Source organism: Girardinichthys multiradiatus, chromosome 12, assembly GCF_021462225.1.
Source record: "Girardinichthys multiradiatus isolate DD_20200921_A chromosome 12, DD_fGirMul_XY1, whole genome shotgun sequence".
In the NCBI taxonomy this organism is placed as follows: Eukaryota; Metazoa; Chordata; class Actinopteri; order Cyprinodontiformes; family Goodeidae; genus Girardinichthys; species Girardinichthys multiradiatus.
The window spans coordinates 23,144,337-23,157,694 of NC_061805.1; the positions used below are offsets into that span (position 1 = coordinate 23,144,337).

The following is a 13,358-nucleotide window of genomic DNA, read 5'->3' on the forward strand; positions in this document are numbered from 1 at the left end:
TAAACGAGCTATGAACCTAATCATCTGAATCAACGAGTTAACTCTAAACACCTGCAAAAGATTCCTGAGGCCTTTAAAACTCCCAGCCTGGTTCATCACTCAAAACCCCAATCATGGGTAAGACTGCCGACCTGACTGCTGTCCAGAAGGCCACTATTGACACCCTCAAGCAAGAGGGTAAGACACAGAAAGAAATTTCTGAACGAATAGGCTGTTCCCAGAGTGCTGTATCAAGACACCTCAGTGGGAAGTCTGTGGGAAGGAAAAAGTGTGGCAGAAAACGCTGCACAACGAGAAGAGGTGACCGGACCCTGAGGAAGATTGTGGAGAAGGGCCGATTCCAGACCTTGGGGGACCTGCGGAAGCAGTGGACTGAGTCTGGAGTAGAAACATCCAGAGCCACCGTGCACAGGTGTGTGCAGGAAATGGGCTACAGGTGCCGCATTCCCCAGGTCAAGCCACTTTTGAACCAGAAACAGCGGCAGAAGCGCCTGACCTGGGCTACAGAGAAGCAGCACTGGACTGTTGCTCAGTGGTCCAAAGTACTTTTTTCGGATGACAGCAAATTCTGCAAGTCATTCGGAAATCAAGGTGCCAGAGTCTGGAGGAAGACTGGGGAGAAGGAAATGCCAGAAGTCCAGAAGTCCAGTGTCAAGTACCCACAGTCAGTGATGGTCTGGGGTGCCGTGTCAGCTGCTGGTGTTGGTCCACTGTGTTTTATCAAGGGCAGGGTCAATGCAGCTAGCTATCAGGAGATTTTGGAGCACTTCATGCTTCCATCTGCTGAAAAGCTTTATGGAGATGAAGATTTCATTTTTCAGCACGACCTGGCACCTGCTCACAGTGCCAAAACCACTGGTAAATGGTTTACTGACCATGGTATCACTGTGCTCAATTGGCCTGCCAACTCTCCTGACCTGAACCCCATAGAGAATCTGTGGGATATTGTGAAGAGAACGTTGAGAGACTCAAGACCCAACACTCTGGATGAGCTAAAGGCCGCTATCGAAGCATCCTGGGCCTCCATAAGACCTCAGCAGTGCCACAGGCTGATTGCCTCCATGCCACGCTGCATTGAAGCAGTCATTTCTGCCAAAGGATTCCTGACCAAGTATTGAGTGCATAACTGTACATGATTATTTGAAGGTTGACGTTTTTTGTATTAAAAACACTTTTCTTTTATTGGTCGGATGAAATATGCTAATTTTGTGAGATAGGAATTTTGGGTTTTCATGAGGTGTATGCCAAAATCATCCGTATTAAGACAATAAAAGACCTGAAATATTTCAGTTAGTGTGCAATGAATCTAAAATATATGAATGTTAAATTTTCATCATGACATTATGGAAAATAATGAACTTTATCACAATATGCTAATATTTTGAGAAGGACCTGTAAGGCCGCCATTTCTGCCTGCCATATTGATTTTAATGGAGTCACACCAGGTGCTCACCCTCTGGCTGTACACGTCTTAAAGGGGGTTCATAGACTCAGACCTGTGATTGAACCCAGTTTTCCTTCCTGGGTTCTCACATTGGTACTGGAAGCTCTTTGTGACCCTTTATTTGAACCTTTAGAGTCTCTGCTTCTTGCTCTGACAGCTACAAAGTGGATTTGGAGACCTCCATGCTTTGTCTGTAAATCCTACCTGCATACACCTTTCACCTGATGGTTCCAAGGTCTCCTTGCGATCCAATGCAGTTTATCTTCCTAAAGTTATACCTTCGGACTACAGCTCCATGACTATGGAGCTTTCTAGTTTTTGTCCACCTCCTTTTGCATCCGAGGAACAAAAGAGGTTACACTTCCTTTACCCTCTATGTGCACTGCTCAGTTACATTGACCGTACACAGGCTGTGAGGTTGTGTGATCAACTGTTTGTGCTATTTGGGCTCGGTGAATAGCGGCTATCGAACTGAGTAATGACTGCGATGACGGACAGGTATATATATATTGCAGGTGGGGCCTGTTACCTGTCATCATCACATCATTTGCCTAGGAGGCGTGATTAGAGGTGGCTTCAGCCAGGGCATGATACCCCATACTCATGTGTTGTACTTCGTTGCTCTCCTTCAGGGAACAAAAGTGCATAATATTATGTTTTAGTCCATGAGGCAGACACCCTGTCTACTTTTAAAGCTAGTCTTAAAGCTTTCCTTTTTCATAAAGCTTATAGTTAGAGTGGCTTAGGTTGTCCTGAGTTATTTCTGTAGTTATGTTGCTATAGGCTTATGCTTCAGGAGGACATACGCTAATGACCCTTTCACCCTTCCTTTTTCTTTATAAAAGTCACATCTGGCCCAAGGTTTCTGTTTAGCTGTGAAAACTTCCTGAGAAACGGCATCTGCTGAGCCACTGCTACCTATAACTTAATGTTTTCCCAATACAGAGGATATACTTGGGTCTGTCTTTCTGTGTTTAACCTCTCTCCTAACTTAAGCCACTGAATGTGCTACTGTGACTATATATTCTGTTCATCCCATAGAGCTTACTTCTGGCTCAGGGCCTATCTGTTTAGCAGCGTTTCTTTTCAGGGTGAAGCCCCTGAAGGAGCTACTTTACTTTTTTTGCCACACAGAAAGTACTCCAGGACCACAGAGTTTTTTGTGTGTCCGCTCTTCTCAAACCCACTGCTGTAGGATGTGACAGATTAGGATTCTGGTGGAGGCCTCTGCCGGTTAAATGGGGGTCGTTCCTTTCCACTCTCGCCACATGCTTGCTTAGGAGGAGGGATCGATGCAAAGTTAGTGACTCGAACTTGGCTACGTTGTTTTACAACCAGGATCAATCTGGAATATAAGTAAATCTGTCTTCAGATGACACTTTTTGTGAAACAGCGCTACAAAAATAAACAATATAGGAAAGTGAGATAAATAAAACAGTAAGGCCTCATTTAGAGTCACTTTATTTAAATATTTTTTAAGAGAGCAACATTTCTACTGCATTAAGTTGCACAAAATGAAGTTGAAATATAGTAAAGTTTACATTACTATAAAGTGAGCTGATTACAGTATCATATGCATAAAACTGCCTCTGGCTTTGGTGAATTAGTCACCAAATCTATTAGTCATGATATGAGACCATTAGGGGCTGAGATCATAACAACCCCAATTTCATTCAGTTTAACTCATGTTAATGAATTCAACTTATTTGTTATTAAAAAGTTAATAAACTCTTCATGACACACTGATTTAGACTGATGAAAATCTCTGGTTAATTAAATATTCTCCAACAGCTAAGGACGTGAGTGAACTCAAACATTTCTCCACTTGATGCTTAGATTAAACTCATCGCATCTTTATTTGAAACTGGGAGCCCTTTTAACCGCAGCGAAAATTAATTCATGGGAGACAAGTTGGTTCCCAAAGTTTCTCAGTGGGTGATTTTCCCTCGAGAGCCACCACACACGGGGGGGATCAGGACAAAGACGTAGGAGGAAGTCGGTGTGGTGAGGTTCCTGAAACCATCTGATTGGTTGGCAGAGAAGCTCACAGCTTGGCGTAATCCTTCAGGATGACCTCCAGCTTCTGACTCAGCATGATGTTCCCTCTAACCTTCAGCTTGCCAGCGAAGAACGCCTAACAAGAAAACAAATGTTTATTTTGCAGCATTTGATATCAAGAAGTTAAATAGGGTCAGGAAACCAATTAAAAGAGCCAGGATTCAGATAAAAGGGGATGAAGATAGTCTGGCAGCAGCAGAAAAAGTCCCTTCACTGAGTTAACCGAGCCTATGATGATGTTCTCTGCTCTGCTCGGCTGAAATCAATCACATGACGGGGTTATGATGACCCTGGAAGACAGTTAACAGCTTTTCTTTCAACTCCATCAACTAATCTTCCCCCAGCTGCTTCCTTCATCACTGTAGAAAGTGGAGAAGACCCCGCCTAGGGGATCTTCAGCGGCCCAGGCCTCTGACTCTCTACAAAGAGCGCGCAGATGAACACACGGGGCAGGAGATCAATAACAAGAGCTCCAGGAAGCATATAAATTCTGCACAGTGATGGCCACTCCCACTGACAGATGGGATGCAACAGACATAACAAGCAGCAACAATTGATTATCTGCAATGAAAGCTCTTGGATCCGGCTCTAAAAGATCGCTGCTCCCATATTTTATCTGACGAGACGAGATCAAGCAGGACGTTGTTATGGATCGAAGGGTGCCTCAGAGGGAACTTTCTTTGTAATCAGAATGTACAGGAAGTGATTCGACATCGCAGTGACAGTTTATAATAAAAGGGAATTAATAAAAATGAGGTAAACTTCAGTCAGAAAGTTTCCAGATATAGGTGGAAGAGCTTCAAAGATGATGGTGGGAAGCAAATAAGCCAAGTATGTTACCTTCTGAGGTGGAAGTTTCCCCGTCACCACCTCCATGAAGTCCTCGTCTGACACAGTGAAGGTCACATCAACCTTCCCGCTGTACGGGCCTTTGAGCAGAGAGCCGCTGTTGTTCTTCAGATCAATGGCTGCAGGAGATCAGAGACAAAAAAGACAAAAGGATGGATTTAAAAACAAAAAGCTTCACTTTTTCCGAGGATAACTTTCTCTACTCACTTTCTGTTAAATTATTTATGGTTTAAAAAACAAAACCTTTTTTTTTTTTTTTTTTTAACATCGACAGTGAAATCAGTTAAATTTCGATCATAAAGTGAGCTTTTAAATCTCAGGTATGAGAAGATATCATGTAAACTGGAGAAAATGCTAATCCCTCATTAAGAAATTGATTTTCCACCATCTGAAAGTTGAAAAGTGTAAATAGCTTAAACATCCTCACAGTCTGTAGTTAAGGAAGCAATTATCCTCATTAGGAATGAGAGTTTTCTACATCGTTTTCCCGTAACAAAAAACTTACAATGGAATTTAAGAAGAAATCCTCAATGGAGTGCTGTTTTTACACTGAAGGAGCTTAATATCCATACATCCACCCTACATACAGCTACCCTATGGAGGAAGCTGAATTCATCCGCTTGCATCCAGGATCTCGTTCTTTATCACGACAGACTGAAGCAGTGCACACATTACTACAGACCCGTGTTACCATCTCCTATTCCATCCTACAATCAATCGAGAACGACACCAATGATACTTGAAGACTAACCCTTTTCCGGTTAAGAACCAAGGCCTTAGACTTAGATATCCTGAGGTGAGGGCTGCAGTCCTTCTGGGCATCCATTAACTTTCAGCTACTTATGAACCCACTGTATTATGTAGAGTTAGGCTCAATATTATTCATACGGTCCGGAAAGAGTCCTGCTCTGAATATGAGAGGTTTGTGAACATTTTTACAGTCTTAGTTGAGTTTTAACAATAACTTACTCCACTCTGCAGCTTTCTTGCCATCTTTTGTGATCTCCCAGCCGAACACGGCGTTCACCTTCTTGACCAGCTCTGAACCCAGCTCTTTAATCCGCCGCCCAATCTCTGCAAACACCAGCTCGCTCTGAAGGCCTCCTCCCTGCAAAGGAGGAAAAACAGCAGGTGTGTTGGCCTCCATGGGCGCTTAACGGAAATATACATTCATTTTGTCTAAATAAAAGGTTCAGTGTTGAAAGGGAGCCAGGATAGTTCGGAGGCTTGTGGAAGGACGATGCACACATCAAACAACCTGTGAAAACTCTGCCAATGAAAGGCTCTCTGCAATTTGTAAAAAAAAAAAAAAGCTTTTTTGAGTTCAAGCTCCTCATTATGTTGCATAATGTGAAATCTGATGGCTGCAAATAACATAACTTTTGAGTCCAAGTCAAGATCTCATTTTCTCTGCAAACATTTCTTTCCTTTCTTTCCTTCTCCAGAGGCTGTTCTGTGTCTCCCACAATCACAACCAACCATGCATACATCTGCAACAGGATAAGATTCCCACAACACATCGTCAGGATGTTCATGCAAATAATGCATGTACGATGGGTAGCTTTCACCAAACTGAGGTTTAGACTCATACCAGAGTAACTCTGGGTGGTTACCATGCCATCATACAATATAAATCTAAACTGAGCTTCATTGGTACACTTTGATGCCCCTAAATGAAATGAGCTGCATAAAGACAACATGAAGCTGTTATGCTTTATATAAAGGCCACTATGACCATTGCTGGTCTACATTCTACCCCTTTGAGGATGGAAAGAAATCAGGCCACCAGGAAAGAATATAATATAAGGAAACAGTGGAATAATTGACAGAAGATCATTTATGCCCTTCAGACTCATGTACCTGAGGGAGAATTTCAGGAGAAGCGTCTGATGTGCCGTGTAAATCCACGTAGCCCCCAGCCAGAGCGACATCACCCGTCTCCTTCACCTGCATGAAAGAGATGAGAGCTTATAAAGAATGACGCATGAAAAGCAACCAGATAAGAACAGACAGCTCTGGCTCATTTCTTCACCTCATTTCATGTGATGGGGTGTTATCCTTACTACAGCTAAAAAAAAAAAAAGCACTCACTTTACACTGGATATGGATTCGGCTGCCCTCCTTCCACATCTCTGTTAGCAGCGACTGACCCGGAAACACAGGCTTTGCGAAGCGGACCTGAGGAAGAGTGAAAGAAAAAGGTGATGGAAAGGATGCACCAGAGGGTCCTTTTGTCACATTACAACTATAACCTGTGTTTACTTCAGCTCCCCTAAATAGTTTATAGAACCACCTTTGCAGTTAGAGCTGTAGGTCTTTAGGTTTACGTCTCCGCCAGCTTTGCACATCTAGAGACTGAAACTGTTACTCATTCTTCTTTGCAGAATAACTCCAGCTCAGTCAGATTGGATGGAGAGAGTCTATGAACATCAGCTTTGCCATAGAATCTCAATTGGATTTAGGTCTGGACTTTGACTGGGCCATTCTTACACCCGAATGTGCTTTTAACTAACTAACTAACTAACTAAATAACTTGGTGTTCATGGTGCTGTTTTTAAATGAATGTCTTCTTACAAACCTCATAGGCCTTTTAAATGTTTGTTTTCAAACAATAACTGCCAACAGTTTGTGTTTAGATGCCTGTTTTCCTATTAAATAAAATGGCCTTATTACCTTCCTTGTTTCCCTTGATTTCCATGCAATTTTCAATTCCAACAATTTAGCGCTTTCATAAACGAACAGATGAAAACAGACCTAATCTAAGAGTTTCATCAAGTCTAATACAGCAACTAAGTGAAACTTCTTTACAGCATAAGGAGATGCATAAAGAAAAGAGACGTTTGAGCTGAAACGTGATTTTTAAAAGAAAACGTGAGGTAAAGAGGGCTTAAGACCCAGAGGTCAAGCTCACCTTTATAGCCTTGAACTTAGAGGGGTCGTTGTTGGCGAACTGCTTGAGGACGTGTCTCGCCGCAAAGCCAAATGAGCACAAGCCGTGCAGGATGGGAGCGCTGAAGCCTGAAGAGCATTTTCGAATATGGCACAATCAAGAATAAATGAGATGAAAATGCGTGATTTGACTAAAACCTCAAAAGGAAGAGGGAGTCCTGACTAAACAACCTTCAATGATAGACGTGAAGACTCTCACCTCCCATGGCGGCGAAGCTGGGGTCTATGTGAAGGGGGTTCCAGTCTCCGCTCAGACGGTACAAGGCGGCCTGTAACCGCAGGGGGAGCAGATGTTTAGATTTATATCTTATTCATAAAGGCCTGAACCTTATGTGGGATAAAATGAAATTATCACAGACAACTAAAATAGGAACGCCTTTGAAGTGATACAGTTGGGAGTCATTTAAAAATGCTTCGGGGATTTAGCTTATTCTCTTTTCCTTCTTTACTTTCCGCAGCATCATGCAGTCAGCAGTCTCTCCTCTCTGACACAGTGAAAAAAAACTCTGCCACATAGTCATACATATTTTGTCTCCAACTTATTTCAGAGAGGAAAGAATGAAAAGCCAACATGTTCTGTTTCCACCCTTGCATCATCAATTCGGCTGATTTATTCTGCAGCAAAACCCACACAGACACACTCACTTGGTCTCTTGTGGTTGATTCAATCACCACAGCATCTGGTGCGCGCTTGGGTGGAGGCAGAGGAGCCTGGGGGAAAGTTAAACATACAAACAACAAAAAAACCCTGGTAAATATGGAGCATTCATAACAGTTTTCTCAATAAAAAGCTGGGACCATGTAATAAGTAAATAAAATAGTATAAAATCTCCATAAACAGCATGGAGGAGATTAGATGCCAGCAACATTTTTCAACAAATGAATGGAAACAGGTGACTGCTGGTGTCAGCTTTTAAATCTATATGATACTTGTGCCCATGGTGGCGGTACGTAAACTTGTGAACCGGGCTTAAATGCAAACAGGTTTTAGGTAGTAGTTCAGCAGTTTCAGGGTCACAGATCTGCAGTATATCTGTAACGTTCTACTGACTCGACACCTCTGCTATAATTTACATTGTTTACAAGGTCATTGCTGTATTTTTGGTTTTTTTAAGATTACCTTTGGTAATACCTCTGAAATCGTCCCACACAGTCAAACAGTTTGTTTCTCAACTGGTTGTTTAAGATCTAGAGACCTTACATCTACAGAGCCACCCACAGTCACTCCACCCTGACGAAGACGTAAAGAAAAACCTTGAAAAGGAAGGTATTATGGGGATTGGTGACCTTGAGTAAGTAAACTTTATTTTTAAATCACCTTTCAGAGGTCAAAAACCACAAAAAGCTTTACAATAAGTAAAAGCATAAAACTTGTTAAACACCAGCCTGAAGAAATGAGTCTTCAACTTCTTCTTAAAAACAAACAGAATCAAGACAAGGTATAGATGGAGGCAACGCATTCCACAATCTGGGGCTCTCAGCTGTTACAATAACCAAGACGAGATGAGATAAAAGCATGAAAATCAATTCCAATTCAGCTTTTGATACCAGAGTTTGATGTTCAGAAATATATTTTAGCTGAAACAAACAAACAAACAAAAAACAACAACAAAAAAACAAACAGTTTTTGATGGCAATGGCTGTCCGAAGACATGGCAGACTCAAAAATAATACCAAGGTTTCTGAGGCCAAAACACCAAGTCAATAATTATGGTTTCAGTCCCATCATAGATCAACTGCAAACAGTTGTCATAGAGTCACCGTTGGATACTACTAAAACTGTTACTCGAATAGGACAACTTTAAATATTCAGCAGAGCTGAATATCATCAGCATAGAAATAATAAGACACACCAGAAAACTACCTCCAGATCCCATTCCTTCCAGCAAATATCCAAAAGTGACCTTTGGAGATATTCTCCTCTACCATCCTCCCCTCTGTTTCATGTGTGGTTGCTAAAAACATAAAAATCAGCACCTTAAGCCTACTTCAGCACAATTTCTGTCACTCTGGCTGTAGAAATGGGGATGTGTAAGATGGGTAGCTCCTTTCTTGTTGCTTCTTCATGACTTATGGCGATCAATACGCATCTACCGGACCTGAATGGTAGAGTCCAAATACTTTTCAGTCACATTCAGTTCAGTTGATTTATTTAGGGGCTAATTTATCTCTGCAGTCTCTAGCAGGTTGATGGTATAAGACAGGATTAAAACATTTAAACTTAAGCAAACAAAACAAAAAAACAATGGAAACACAAACTTAATATTCAGCTGTCACTAATCTACACTGATCCCAGATCTGATTAGTTACAAACCACTGCTTTATAAATTTAGAAAACCACCTATAAGATCTAATGTTCCCCAATTCTGTCAGTACATTGTTCAGAGTACGAACGGCCCAATAAGAGAAGACTTTTCCTACGCAGGATCTCTAGTTAAAAGGTCTTGTGGACCAGTTTTAAGTTTTATTAATGCAATTAATCTGTGGAGGAGGGGATAGACAATGCAAAACTTTATATACTAGTAAATTATCTAAGTACTTCATCCTGTTTTCCCATGATAAATAATATTTAGTTAAAAGTCTGCAATAATGATTCGAGTTAGAGTCTTTTTCCAGTCTTTGTATTGATTGTAATGTAGTCTCTCCTGTTTATGTGACAGAATCCTGGCATTTATGTGCATCTGTGAAGCCTGGAAGGTTCAGCTGTTTCCAGCATTTCTAAAATTCATCAAGTTGAATTTAATTCCATTTTAAATTTACTTTACTAACTACTGTATGTACTATTGACTTGCCATTACAGTATCTGGATCTCTACTTAAATACCTTGAAAATGCATACAGTTTTAACCACATTAAGATGCAGACAGAAGTTACATAACCAGTCAGAGACCCTAGTCATGAGAGCAGGCAGCTCCTCTGCAGCCTGGGAAATATTAGGAGTGCCAATCAAAGTGGAGCCGTTCAGTTTTCTGCAGGAAATTGTGCTGCGGCAATAAGATTTGTTTATTTTAAGACAATTTACGCACAGTTACCTGAGGCACCTATGAGTGTGAAGAGCAGCAAATATGGCAAAATATGTTGTAACAACCCTGTACTGACACAAATGGTACAATATCCCTGCCTTGGATAATGTTTGGTATATAATCTTATATACTGGGACTTAAAGAAGGCATTTGATACCGTCCACCACAGTCGTCTTATTTCAAAATTGTCATCTTTTAATATGTCACATCAGGCACTATTCATGGTTTAAGTCATATCTGCAGGGCTGAGAACAATGTGTAGTTATTGATCATGTAAAATCTGCTCCATGTGAAATCAAAACTGGAATTCCTCAGGGAACCATACCGGGAACAATTCTCTTCAGCCTGTTTGTGAATGACTTGCCTGAAGTGTGTCCTGAAGTTAGCCTTCAGATGTACGCTGATGACACTGTTGTTTATGTGCCTGGTAAAAACCCTTCAGCTGTCAGCAGCACATTGACCAAAAGTCTAGAGAAAGTATCCTATTGGTTAAACAAATCCTATTTGACATGAAACTTGAAGAAAACCAAATCTATGTATTTCTCTAAACAAAGAACTCGGACAACAAACGATCTAAACATCAGAATAAATGGAGAACTAATTGAACAGGTATAACAAGAAAAATATTTAGGAGTCATATTAGATCCTCAGTTAAATTTCAAAAGTCACATTAAAAGCATTGTAAGAACAATGAAGGTGAATATGAACAGTTTCCGAATGATCAGGAGCTTTCTGACATTGGAATGTGCTCATGTCTTTTTAATACAATGATCCTGTCACATCTGTCCTACTGCACTGCTGTTTGGTCTCAGACCAGTCAAACTACCTTAAAGCCTATTGAAAGGCTTTATAATAGAACTTTAAAAAGTTTTGATAAAAAGCCCATTCGATTTCATCACTGTCACATCTTAAATAAATACTAATTCTTACATTTTGTGAATTTTGTTAATCTTAGCTATATAAAGTTGATTTTTAAATGTTTGATTAGACTTGCACCTGAGCCACTTTGTAAATGTGTTAACAGACTGGACACCTCCAGGTCAATGAAAGCTGCTACAAGTGGAAACTGTAAAGTTCCATTTTGTAAAACATCTTTTGCGAAAGATTTCATTTCTGTGAAAGGAACCAACCTGTGGAATGGTCTTCCTGTTAATATTAAGACTTTGACTAGCCTGTCCACTTTCAAAAAACAAGCAAAATCCTGGCTCACAGCAGCAGCAGTGTGGTCATATGAAATGTATAACTGTACAAATGAGGCGCACATTTGTTTGATCTTGTGTGGATGTGTTAATTTTATTACAGTGAATTTATTAGTACAAACTGGTTTCTGGACATTTCTGATTGCATTTATAGTAATTGTTTTTACTTTTTATTTATTTTAACTGTTAAAAGCGCTTCAAGGGACAGGTGCTGTGAATTAGCTATGGCTATAAGCTCTATGATACAGGCATCAGATTATTTTGCATAATGATCTATGTTTATTGTATCTGTCCCTACCAAATAAACAATTTCTAATCTCCAAAAATTATTTCAAGTTTTGATTTGATATTTATTATTTTTATTCTCCTTTTATTCTACTTGCTGGGAACTGAGTAACCGCATTTCATCCCGCCCCATGCAACGGTATGATAGTAAAGTATCCTTGAATCCTTTTTTCTCATATCAAAGGATAGTTTCCACTTTGCTCTTTCTGATTTTTTTGTGAACTCAGAGAAATTTCTCAGTAATGATTTTTTCCTTTTATTTCTTTAGATAATAGGGTTTGAATCAGATAATCAGATAGTGTTCACTGATAATAGTTGTTGACAGCCACGCAGGTTTTCATCCCCATTACTTGATGGAAATTATTCCTCTGAATGATCCACGGAAGATGAAATATTCAGATTTTTTCACCATTTTATTTTTTGAGAAGCTTTAATAAATGGTGTACCACTTCATAACACAGTATCGTATTTCAGAGCTGGTGAGCCTCTTGACATTTTCACATCTAACAATCTTGGACACCTCAACATGCTCTTTGTCAGACACACATTCTTCCGGTCATTTAGTTAGTTGTTCGAATCAGATAAGCCATTATAAAACTTTAAGCATACATTCAACCAAAGCTCTAACATACTTTAGCTTTGTCTGAGCTTCTCTTTCCTCCGAAGCGTCCAGCTCCAACCACAAACACTGAAAACTGGTTGTAGCACACAAGCTCGACGCCGTTGTAGGTGTTCACTGAAAAACAGAACAAATAAATGGATTTCATGTGATAACAAAAATCTCTACATAGTTATGAAGCTGAGGTTTTTCACATTGTTTTGTGAATAACAATCTGAATTCTGTGGCATAATGCTACCGCAGAAATATTTCACTATGTAAGAGACACAATAAACATGTAGAAGAAGCTCTGGTTAGATAAGAACAAAGTTGGGCTTTTTTTGCTTACATGCAACACTGCTAGTCGCCCTGAACACACTATTACCATAGTGAAGCAAGGTAGAGGCAGCATCATGCTGTGGGTGTGCTCTTCTTCAGTAGGGATCAGAGTCAATGGGAAGATGGATGGAGCTAAATATTGGGCAATTCTAGAAGCAAATCTGCTAGAAGCTGCAAAAGAGTTGAGACTGAGGCAGGTGTTTACCTTCCAGCAGGACAACAACCATTAATACAACCGTAGCTACAGAAGAATGAATTATATCAGAGCATTTTCATGTGTTAGGATGGCCTAGTCAAAGTCTAGACCTGAATCTAGAAGAGAATCTGTTGGCAACTGATGTTCACAAGCGCTCTCCATCCAATGTGACTGTAGTTGGAGCAAAGGATGCCTGGAGAATGTTATGCTTTAGGTGGGCTGAATACAAATGCACCCCACACAGTTTCCCTTCTGCTTTACTAAATGCAATAAATACTTTGTGTTGGCTCGGTCACATAAAATCCCAATAAAATACACTAAAGTTGGCGATCGAGGTTCTTCAGGTCAAGAAGTATGAATACTTTTGAAAGGCCACACAGATGCTCTGACTAGAACCCTCACAGATATTTATTTTCACA

General features: G+C 40.4%; 1 protein-coding gene across 1 annotated transcript in view; it reads right to left on the reverse strand.

Annotated features, from left to right (window-relative positions):
- Nucleotides 1–2,888: 2,888 nt before the first annotated feature.
- The window catches only part of hsd17b4 (hydroxysteroid (17-beta) dehydrogenase 4), a 42,662-nt gene continuing 32,192 nt past the window's right edge, over nucleotides 2,889–13,358 (reverse strand). The window contains exons 17-25 of the mRNA XM_047381453.1: nucleotides 12,439–12,542; nucleotides 7,946–8,011; nucleotides 7,500–7,569; nucleotides 7,263–7,369; nucleotides 6,443–6,529; nucleotides 6,212–6,298; nucleotides 5,321–5,459; nucleotides 4,343–4,470; nucleotides 2,889–3,578 (exon numbers count right to left, since the gene is read on the reverse strand). Of these exons, the coding sequence (XP_047237409.1) occupies nucleotides 3,489–3,578; nucleotides 4,343–4,470; nucleotides 5,321–5,459; nucleotides 6,212–6,298; nucleotides 6,443–6,529; nucleotides 7,263–7,369; nucleotides 7,500–7,569; nucleotides 7,946–8,011; nucleotides 12,439–12,542 (878 nt within the window). The 3' untranslated portion in view covers nucleotides 2,889–3,488. The remainder of the gene's footprint in view (nucleotides 3,579–4,342; nucleotides 4,471–5,320; nucleotides 5,460–6,211; nucleotides 6,299–6,442; nucleotides 6,530–7,262; nucleotides 7,370–7,499; nucleotides 7,570–7,945; nucleotides 8,012–12,438; nucleotides 12,543–13,358) is intronic.